The 12,081-nt window shown below is 39.9% G+C and overlaps 1 protein-coding gene across 3 annotated transcripts in view; it reads right to left on the reverse strand.

Moving 5' to 3' along the window:
* Positions 1-1,557: 1,557 nt before the first annotated feature.
* LOC145455127 (large ribosomal subunit protein eL6-like) overlaps positions 1,558-12,081 on the reverse strand; it is a 114,243-nt gene continuing 103,719 nt past the window's right edge. For 2 of the 3 annotated variants that reach the window (XM_080333087.1, XM_080333086.1), the window contains exons 2-5: positions 4,241-4,450; positions 2,645-2,837; positions 2,066-2,250; positions 1,558-1,743 (exon numbers count right to left, since the gene is read on the reverse strand). In XM_080333087.1, coding sequence (XP_080189213.1) covers positions 1,591-1,743; positions 2,066-2,250; positions 2,645-2,837; positions 4,241-4,435 — 726 coding nt within the window. In that variant the 5' untranslated portion in view covers positions 4,436-4,450 and the 3' untranslated portion in view covers positions 1,558-1,590. Of the gene's footprint in view, positions 1,744-2,065; positions 2,251-2,644; positions 2,838-4,240; positions 4,451-4,632; positions 4,734-12,081 lie in introns of those variants that run through there. The other variant, XM_080333085.1, reaches the window with a different exon arrangement.

Genomic DNA, 12,081 nt, shown 5'->3' on the forward strand with positions numbered 1-12,081 from the left:
GTGAAATTGCCTTTCCCAGATAAACGTGCTATCGTTGAGAGTCGTTTACCTTTGCACTCTTTCGCGCCGTATGCCGTGGATTTAACCGACCAGGCCAACTCGAACAATATTCTTCTCTTCGACAATATCGAGAGAAGCAGTGTTTCGGAGTCGAACCAAGCACCTTGTCGTGCTACCTTGCTGAATGTTTAATGCCCACTACCACCAGGCGTAGGCTACTCTGGCGACTACGAATACAATGCGCCGCACGAAAACTCCTGGCAACAGCTATACCTGGCCAATTGGCCATACGCAAAGCCAGTGCCGAAAAGGCACGTCGTCAGTCAACTTCCCGAAAAACGTTGGTCTTAGGGCCCCCCACAGTTAGATGGATGCTTTTACCAGTACTTGTGAACACATCCATTCTACTCAGTGCAGCAGAGAGTTTACATGGCCTAATCGCGCAAAGCGCAGAAATTTTTTTTAATTCATGACCGAATCAATCAATAATATTGGTAATTGCGTACATATTGCTATATTTTTTTATAGTCTGTTATATAGTGAATTGAAATCGCCCACGCGTACTAAGCTAAAAAACGTACACGATTTCAAATTGCCATATCTTCACTGGAAAATAACTTTTATCTGTGGGATGGCGTTTCTCCTGTGGGGTGCCGATTGCCAGGACAGAGAAATTCGGCTCCATTCATTTATGTGCCTTTGGGCAATTTTACTTACAAATGGGAGTTGTTTTCGCCCAAGGTTTTAACGCAGTCTTATGTTAGCCCAAACTTCATCACGTGTTGGTGCGTCGTGGCGCGGCAATGGTTGACTCCGAAAATGCCTAATCTTATAAATCATGCTTAGCCTATTTCTTGGCGGAAGATCACCCAATATTCACGGTATTAGTGCCATAAAATCGGACAAGGCGTGAAAGAAAATTGACAAGAGTTGGATGAAGTTTCAACTAAAACACTCTATAATTTATGTTCATTCAAGAAATTACTTATGGTCCCCTTCAAGCTTGGACCCTTGAATTGGGGGTTTGTGGTGCGGCAGTTGCGATAGGGCCTGGGCTACTGCAGAAAATGAATGAATGGAAAACGAATCATCGTGCAAACTGCGCATTTTTGCGAGTCATCCCGTACTTGTCGTCAAATGACACGGCTTGAACTTCAAGTCAAATATTTCCAGACCTACTGTTACCTCACGAAGTTCTCAGTTTAATTGTTGATGTTTCATTTATTTTGTGAATGGACAAGCCTTCAACATACTGCATCTTGAAATTACGGTATAAAATTGTAAAATGCCTGGCGGACCGGCGGTTGAGAACCACCGATCTAATTCTAATCTAATTTGAAAATTTTCTAGTTGGTAAGTATATGCTTGGACAACTAGATAGTTCTAGTTGTCTAATTTCACCAAATTATAGCGAAATGCCGGTAATCTAATTCCAATCTAATTTGGAAAAGGTGAAAATTTTCTAGTTGTCCAAGTCTGCTTGAAAGAAGACGTATGGTAATCCTAACGTAAGTAATGAAGCAGCTACCTGCCAAAAGCCAAGCAAATCACCCAAAATCATATGGATCAGATATTTATTCGACAAGGACATTAGAAGACCATCGTGTGGGGATACTGGCCAGTCTGCAGTCGGAATTTGGATCCAAGATATCCTTCGAGGTACTCCGTCTTTTTTATGATAGGCAGAATCATAGCATCGACCGTTTTCTGGTCTTCTTTGCGTTGATCCGACACCACATACTCCTGGCAAAAACATACATAATATTATTGTCGTGAACTAACTAACAGAGTAAACTGGACCTCAATGGACAATATACTCGTAATGAATGAAGAAGATTGGCTAGCTGCATACCTGCAAATATGTTGCCAAACCTCAGAACATGATTGTTTTATCATTGTATAATCAACCAAAGCTGAAACATGTAGCATCATTGGAATGAATGTCATTCACAGGTATGCAAGCCAAGCCCACTAAGAGAATGATAGAAATTGACCTCCTTACCTTGACAGCACCATAACAAGAATGAAAACATAATCATGCAGCATATCAAACACATCAGGTTACCTCTTTCTTGGTGTCGAATATTTCGCCTTCGCCATGCCTGCTCTTCTTCTTGGCCGCGCGCTTGAAATACGCATCATTGATGTGACGCGGTATCTTGACCCCGGAAATGTCGATTTTCGTCTTGGTCGCAATGACGAATTTCTGACAGAGCCTTCGCATTGGGAATCCGTTCACCTTAAGCGGGCCTGTTCAAAAACACACTCATCATGATCGACATATCAGGTGCTACATAGGTTAGATCTTGTAAGCATGGCATTAGGAATATACACTAGCATACAGATGCAGTTCGTTGGTGGGATTCATCAACTTGGATCAGAGCATGCTGGGGGTTTTTCGCCTCAGCAAAGGAGTATCTATTCTCTCATTACATCCATTGCAAGAATACTTTTGTCAAACATTAATACAATACTATCCGGATGGCTCGTAAGATACCACAACAGTAAAACCAATGCAGCAAGTATGATATAGCAATGACAAAAATGAACTATGTATACATTACAATAGCAATGAAATGGACAAAGCCAATCCTCAAGTTATGTATTATTAACAAAGCTATTTATGCAAGTATGTTGAACTCACCAGTGCACAGAAGCAGGCCAGAGGCCAGCTGTTTCAAGAAGACGACATGTTTTCCCTTGTGTCTGCCAGCAAGAATGATGAGAACCGTTCCGGGGGTGATGGAATCTCGAAGATTTCGTTTGTGCTGGCTGAAGGGCTTCTTGCCGTGAGATTTCAGTTTACGCGGCCGATCCTCGGTGGGATAGTAACGGGGCTGAAAGAAAAACACAAATAACTGTTTGAAAATAAAATCTCTTTAACGGTTATCAACACTATATTGTCAGATTGAAATGATGTAAGTATGCACAAGAAAAATTGAGGTACTAATTTGTCCTGGATTAAATGTGCACTACTGCACAATGTATGGCCTGATTGGAATCGCTGGCCGTGTTGCCTGATATATCAGGTGAGCAGCGATGATTTTCCAAGTTACAATAATTTAATGAAAAAAATGAAATGAAACAGTGAGCACAGGACACGGATTCCATACAGGATGTACGGTTGTACACATTTCATTTGTAGAGCCACACGTGGAAATCCTTTTCATAATTATCAGTGAATTCATAGTTTTGAGTTCGCTTCCACTTTTAGGATTCATAGACAATTTGAATAAATTGCCTGTGTAGTTCTTCTATATCTTTTCTTTACTCAATTCGGGGCATAAAAGCATGACTCGCGTGTTACATAACATTGACGAATTCACAATCCCAAACCTGGGATGACGTGTCATCTTCTCGCTCTCCTGCTGTGTGCCACTACAATTTATGGTGATACGAAGCTTCAAGAAATTGATCAACATCAAGTTCGACTTATCACTAGGGCTGGGCACAATGATTCGAGTACTCGAATCTGAATCGAGTATTAATTCTAATGATTCAAGTCGAGTAGTAAAAGGTGAGGTTTTCGAGTACTGAAATTGTACGCTCCATGTCAATAAGAGTGAATTTATCAACAAAAATTATAATTCGATACCATTTTCCACTCAGGAAACCTTAAAACTTCGATTGGTCATAAACAAGCTTACGTAACACATATTGCAAAGCTACTAATTACCTTTACATGATGTACGACAGGCTTTATATTATTTATGGTAGGATAAAAGTTCATATTTGAACTTTGTCATTTTCCATACCGATGTGACGTCATAATAAGTGATACTCGATTACTCGACTCGAAGCAAAATACTCGATTCAGAATCGAATCACTCAGGTACTCGATTTTGCCCAGCCCTACTTATCACCAGCATTTCATATGACACTATGTTGAGCTTTTACAATTACCTTTGTCGAATAGGCCTAGCATAATAAATTCGGGAATGAACATTTCACTGGAAGCGAAGAATTGACTGTGATCAACAGCAGTAGGCCTACTTGGAGAATTCAGCATTAGAAATGTAAATTACGTCGATACTAGGAAATTAATACATCAATAATGCTGTACAAATGAATTTGAAAACGAGAAATAAATATTTTACTGAACGGATTGAGAATTACAACATGTACGTCAGGTTACACTGGTCACTGGGTGCCCTTTGAAAGTCCGATTAGATATCGAGTGGAGACACAATGGGCTAGCGACAGTCAATAGCAATAGCAGAGAATTGGTATAGGAACTCACCAACTTTTTAATCCTGACTTTTCTTGTGCCTCCATTCTTTTCGCCACCAATAGGCTTAATTTTGGTCATGAAATCTCGTTTCTTTTCAACCTTTGAGACCACTCGCTTCTTCTTGTATAGCGCTTTTTTGGCAAACATGCGAGACCTGGAGAATCTACGCACTCCGCCTGGGAGCAGCTTATTACCCGACGTCATCTTGACTTGGCGAGGCTGTTAAAAGTTGAGAATAAATTCAGCTCGAAGAGTGGTTTGCCTTCATTCTCATATTAATTACGGAATAAAATATAACTTGACTGAACAGATCTCAAAATGTTTTCGACATCAACAACTGGCGGAAAGCGGATTTCAACAGATTAATCAGAATTCACGACAAGATCCACAAAAGCACTTACGCGCTCTTAGCAGACCTGAGAAAGAAATCGTCGTGTCGATCTCGCTGCAGCGATAAATTCAGATGTAGCATCGGTTCGCTTGGATCACTATTTAAGAATTCATCAAAATGACAATGAATATTTAAAATTCAATTCAATTTATTGGTAATAACTTCATCATTCCAATACACTACAAGACTTTGATACAATGCAAGATAGGAAGGTGTCGAAACGACTTGGAGTAGTCTTCGAAATCAGACTCCCACTTGGCCTGAGCGATGTAAAAAGGAGACATGCACACTGAATAAAAAGTAAACGAAGATAATATAAACGGACAGGCGGCAAAAAGGGATGGCACAGTTACGAAGGGCGGGATCGTTATGTCATTTCGTGGTCCGGTATCGTCATAGTCAAATTTGAGCGATGGTAAATAGTGTTGAGGTAACGATTAAACCTTGGAAACTATTTTGTGACAATCATCATTGGTTTATTAGCAATTTCTATCAGTTCAATACACCACAAAAATGTGACACAATGAAAAGACAGGAAGATGTCGAAGCGACTTGGAGTAGTCTATGGAATCAGACACCCACCTTTGCCATAGGCGATGTAAAGAGGATGGATCAACGCTGAATAAAAGTAAAGAGGATAGTATAGAAAAAAGAAAGCGACAAGAAATTTGGCGGCACGTCATAGAAAGCGAGATCGATAGGTCAGTCGTGGTCCGCTCGATATGCGCGTCCTGAGTTTTACTACAAAATAACACAAGAACTGCCATTGAACGAAAAGGAGGGTGACTCCTATCAATCAAAATTGAAATGCAAATAAGTTATTGAAAATAGATCGCACATGGTCGTTTCGACATCGTGCCTTGTGTGTCTCGTACAGATAAAATATTCAGTCGATGGATTATATACTGTGGTAATACTCGTTTCCATAACGAAAAAGACAGTGTGTACTTTCAAAACTTGATACAAATCAAGAGTTAGGCCAATGATATATATAGGCTATATATCATTGGTTAGGGCCTACTACTCAAATCGAAATCTTTCAATCAATATTCGGATTAGACTTCGAAAATTCAAATCAGTAAGTCCATCCCAATCATTGGTGTATATCCACAATAAAATCACGTTTCATGTGACTGCGGGTGGCGACGGACAGCCAGTGTGACATCGCAAAGTGTCATTCGTGTATTCGGCATCGATTGGGAATGATCGATACGACCTTTGAGGTCAACTATAGTCTGATCAAATCCGCATCAAACATAGGTAGGCTACATTAATTCTACACAATCTGGCTGTAACGAATGATTTGTTAAAAATAATTAAAATACAGTAGCAACTCAATGAAGTAATTTCCAGTTTTAGGATCAAAGTCACTACCTTCGAGTCAAAACAGTCATTTCGAGTCATTGCACATTTTGACTCGAGTCAAGTCAAGTCACGAGTGAAGTGACAATTCAAGTCAAATTGAATTTTCGAAGTATGAGTGATAATTCAAAGTCATTACATTTAACTCGCTGCGTGAAAGACAGATTAATTGGCCATTTATCTTGAATCAAATAACGAATATAAAGTTAAATACGTGCGAAAACGCGTTGCATCACTCAGGCACACGTAGAACTGCTAATAAATACGTGAGTATCGCTGTATAGCTGCATGCGACAGTCTGTAATTATATCATACAAAATTAGGGATCGAATACGATTACGAACCCTCGAGAAATTGAAACAAAATGATATGGTGCAATACACTACCTATACACAGCAACACATTCGTGAGAATATAAACGCAGAAGCCCTGTGCAATGTAAGCTCTGAGCCGTTTAAGAAACAGATACGTTGCTATTAGATTAATCCATTACTACGACAACGTACGCTCGAATCATTTCGTTTGCGATCAACTTATTTGTGATGTGACAATGGAGGAGGATCAGTGAAACGTACAATCAGTGAATGACTGATTTCACTCACAAGTGACACTGGCATATCGCAAACAATCCGAACATACACAAGGTACAGTGATTTAATAGACACTGTTTACTTGATGACTTGAAATTGACTCGTGCATTTTGCTCCGAGTCACGAGTCAATCCACATTTCTTAAGCGCCGAGTCAAGTCAAGTCAAGTCATACGAAAAAGTTGACTCGAGTTTGACTATAGATAACTAAGGTAAACCGGTTTACCTTAGTTATCTATACTATAGTCGGACTCGAGTCAAGTCATGACTCGAGTGATCCCAGCACTGGTAATTTCTTGGCTAGGCTGGGCAACAGTGTTTATGACGATAAGAGGTAATCAAGCAGGTCTAGCTTCCGCAGTAGGAAATATAATGTTGCGCACCCACAGCATTATGATGTCATGCCATACCAAGGTACATAATTTACAGATTAGCAAAAGCTGACGGTTTGGCTAAGGTACTTTGATTGTATATTACATATGCATGTTGAGGCTATAACTACATCGATGAACAAGACACGAGTAAAAAATGAAAATTAAAGGCAATAAATATGTACGTAAAAAAATATTATACGACATTGTCGTTATAATATGTCTACGTATGTTAAGGATGTACTAATATACAAGTATAGCCTATGCACTTTCACAATTAGCGAGTAATATGGTGCAATAAGCAATTAAATTTCAAACGTGCAGGTGGAACATTGCTGCTATGGTAATTTACACCAGGCCGAATTTCATCATTTTTATTCCGTAGCTACCGACTTGTCACTCGGCCCACATCTAGGCTTTTTTAAGACACCGTTTACGCAGATGAGATTCTAGAATTATCATTTTAAATTTTACTTTATACAGACCTGTGACACACACATTGATACAGGCACGGAAATCATTATTCGCAATATTTTGCATTTATGACAGGAAATCAGTGATTAACTTGTTATACGTATTCAAATCTATAGCCCATATATATTTGATGTAAATCAGGGGTCGCCAACTCAAAACGGGTCGCGGGCCACTTTTCAAAATTCGTAGTGGCCGCGGGCCGCATGACTTCAATGTCGAGATAAAATAGGAAACGCATAGTTTGACAGCCACGTTGTGATAACTCTACGTCAGTACAACGCTGTTCTCTCTTATATCGGCGACTGGCATAGTTACCGCAAAAGCAATACTATTTTATTGACGAAATACAAATACAACCAAAAAATCATGATCATCACTTTCATTCTAATTTGAACTACGAGCTGCGCACGATACTTGACAACACTCTTCGGCAACTAAAGCAGATGTGGCCAAACTTTTTGCTATTCAAGGCCGCATTTTGATTAATCTACTTATGTTAGCTATGGCCGCATTCTAGTGCATAGTCGTAATGAACTAACTGGATGCCAAATACCCACGGTAAACTCTCCATATCCATTGCCGTTGAACTCGGGACCAATCTATTTACTACTATGCGCACCACAATCGTTAGTAGTCATGTTATGAATAAAAACAGGTATTCGTTGACTGGTCGCGCGAACCGCGAATTTTTTTTTTATATTCCTGCGTTGATCTCGTCATTAATACAAGTACAATTTCACATGTGGCGAGATAGCGCAGCAACACCAATGGGTGCGGGTTCGAGTCCGACCGAGGTCGACTTCTGAATCCCGATACCTAAGTGTTGGAGGTTTACCTAGGCTCCTCCTCGCCACCTCATCCGCGTCAACGGTGTCTTACAAAAAGCCTAGGGGTGGGCCGTGCTATAAGTCGGCAGTTACGGAAAATAAGAAGAATATCGGCCTGGTGTAAATGACCATAGTAGTCGACAAACACCATGAATACCCAAAACAAACAAACAATTTCACATATTACTATCAAATATTTATCCTTTGTCAGCCCATGTGATCAAATTCACCGGCAGCGTTGATGCAGGGGGTGTCCTCGAAAATTTAGGGAAGCTATTAATGCTGTATTGCATCCTCGGGTGGACCAATTGTTATTAGTCCCATATGTTGCATGCTGTTATTTCTTGACCTTCCATCAGGTTTGTCAGTATAGTGGAAAGATATTGGATTCGCCCAAACGCAGGCCTATCACAAACAAATTTACTTCGTGATGAGGAGAACACGATTACAACTTAGGATTTCTTTATGAACCGCATCAATTTCCTCTGCTGTTCGCATCTGTACTGTGGGGATCAGATTACAAAGGACACTACTATATTAAAATCGAAAATCAACTCGCATTGGACCGTGACAAGGAAAATTCAAAAAATAATTCAAACCTCTCATTAATTAGGGATTCAATTCGTAAATTCAATTTGCTCCGCATAATTTCCCTTCTACTGCCGCAGATTGGCCACCCCGGGACTAAATGAATCGATATTGGGGTTAGCTAGTGGCTGGAAAACTATCTACTCGTAAAGCTCAGTCATTTGAGCCGGAAGTCGTTTTCTAAGCGTCTCGGTCTTGGCAGTGGTGGGCCATTGTACGTCAAGGCAATATGCGTATTCATAACGGCAAATTCTTCCTCCATGGATGATATTACTATGGCCGAAACCGTATCAGCTAGTGACGTATAGGAATATTGGGCACTGGATAATGGCATGTTTCGAACAACAACAATATAATTCAACTGAAATCAATTTCAGCATTTCAAAATGCTTTACTAAGCGTTCTTCCGAAATTACAAAATCAGGTCGCGGGCCGCGTGTTGGTGACCCCTGATGTAAATGATGCCGATTCTGAACGATAACGTGGTTGGCAGTAATTCTCATACTAACTAATTGCGTGAAAAATAATGTTCGCATGATTGCAGCTATAGGCTTTTAATCAAATGGTGTTTAATGCCTTTTAAAACAACAAACAAATTGGTGCTGATTTGTCAGAAGCGGCTGTGGTTTCGATGGTATTTTCCAATTTATTCCACATTACACCTAATTTGAGGGCGCTGAATACGAATCTGACTTGATTTATGCTCCACCACGTCACGTTTTTGAGATATTGCATATGTCGAATATTTCTACTTTTTCGAGGTACTCAAGTAGATTTTGGCTACTTGTATTACTTACTGAAGTGGTACTGTTTTACAACTACTTCAGCATCTATATGAAAAGTGTTTTAGATGAACTAATTACTTTTGCAATTTCGTTTTTGTAAAGTAAAAAGTAGTTCCTGGATAATATTGCACCATTATCATTAGTTAAATTGTCATAAAAAGCGCGTAAAATAGCCTCTGAATTACGGTAACTGAGTATATTTTGTCCAATATTCTACACGTGGGTGGCGTCACTATGGTCATTTTGCGTCATATGCGCGATATATATTGCGATTTCGTGTGTAGCCACCTCCGACTAACTGTTGAAAGTATGAGACCACCCTCCCCCGACCAAATATACTTACATATTACTACTTTTAGTAATCCTCAGGCCTATGCAAAAGAAGCCCTTTATATCATGGCAATAAACCAAAAGAAAAACACTTCAGAAGCAACTTTCCTAGATTTCGGTAAAATGTTACAATATATGGAAATTGTAGAAGAAGAATTAGCATGATAAGTACGGGTGGAGCTTAATGATGATAAATTCTTTCAAATTATCATGATATGCACTTTTTTCTTTGGAAAAGCATACATCCCGTTCCTTTTAATGTTTCAAAACAAGCTTAAAGGGCCACATATTCGGGTCATGTACCAGAGTGAACAATTCTATTCTACATAATATACCAACAATACAATGTTTGTTGTTTGCAAACTTTTACGTTTTACGAAAGAGCAGATTCAAGCCGTACCAATAATTAGCGCCAAAAACTTTAATGATTGATTGAAACTAATGCAAGGTTGCTGAAACCAATTCTGTGCTCAGAATTTCTCCATCACGTCAGATTGCGAAGGCCATTACCACGCCAAGATGCGCAAAGACATATGAAGTTCCGGTCAATATGGGACTCCGAGAAGTGTGTCAAAAAGATCGTCAGCTAGAAAATCTTAGCCGAAGAGGATTGCCCTTATGTTGACCGTGAACTTCGATGTATATAAGTCTAATTGTCCATAGGTGCTTAAATCTCTCGTGCCGAATTATCATGTCGTCGCAATCTGCACCCCACAGGACAAATAACATCCATCAGAGAAAATTATTTTCCAGTGCATGAAGAAATACCAATTTAGAATCGTGTGCTTACTTTAGTTTATTAGGTTTATGCGTGTCAATATCTTTTGACTATATAGCGGACAAGAGGTAACAAAATTACAACATATAACGAATTAATTGTACCAACAGGCATGCCCGAATATTTTCAATTATTAATTACGTGGCTTCATTTTCCAACACAACAGCTCACTCAGCGCTACTGGTAAATCTGATTACGTGGGCTGAGAGGATAAAAAGTTTACAGCGACATATATATGCAATTACCACCTATTCATTCATGCATTATATAAAAATTTTGACGCCTAGGGCGACTAGGTCACATAAACTTTGCTGACCATCGAAATCACGCGACGGGGTTCTTGGGAGAAGAATTCAGAAGTTTGATGTATCACGCTATGGGTGCGCAAGACAATCGTTTTTAGGGGGGCTGACGAAGAGCTGTTACGGGGGCTTACCCATTGTCTTTATTACAGTCCTTACAATATGAGGTGGGGGCGCTGGAGCACGATAACTTTTGAAAGGGGGCGCTGGAGGAAAAAAGGTTAAGAACAATTGTTTTAAACATATACTTTCCAAAAACATGTTGTACGAGCCTACGGACTACTATCGCCACTCGATATAGCCGATGTATACAATATGGGATGGTTGGAACCCTCGAAACAGTCGGTTTAACAGCTATAATACGTCGATTTAGATCAGTGGTTCCCAACCTGGGCGATTTGGCGGTCTAAGGGGGCGAAAATAACGAAGGAGGCGATAGGGGGCGAAAACGGACGAACGGGGCGATAGGGGTGAAAATAAAGAAATGCGGGCGATGGGGGGTCGATGGCGCGATAAAAGGCTATATTGGAGTCAAGTCGGAGAAATGACCTCGTTAGTCACCTCACGAAAATTTAGCTGTTTAATTTCGAGGTCGAACCGAACAGTTGACCTTTTCGTTAGTCAACTCGCCGGTGATTACAGCTTGTATGCCCATTTTCGGTTCCCAATATTTGGGGAGCGATGATCGGTGTAGAGCTTGAAAAGGGGGCGATGAGTCGAAAAAGATTGGGAACCACTGATTTAGATCATTGGTACGGAATGAATGTTCTGCTAATGATGACCGCCGACCGTAAACATGCTGCGAGATGATGTAGTCCTGCGGTTAAAGATATTTTTGGTCTGTATATGTGACAGGAGTTGGAAGCGTATTTCGTCGAAGGAGCTATATTTACCCTATATTTCAACTTGTGAATATCAATCCACTATGATATCACAACTGAATATGCGTGACGACATGGCTTAAAAACAAAAACTAAAAAAATAAAAACATTGGGCTTGTTTTAAACATGCTTGTTTTAAATAGATTTTTAAACGCAAACCTACACATGATGG

Source organism: Botryllus schlosseri, chromosome 14 (assembly GCF_051294905.1).
Source record: "Botryllus schlosseri isolate E-star chromosome 14, Bs_hap1, whole genome shotgun sequence".
Classification (NCBI taxonomy): Eukaryota; Metazoa; Chordata; class Ascidiacea; order Stolidobranchia; family Styelidae; genus Botryllus; species Botryllus schlosseri.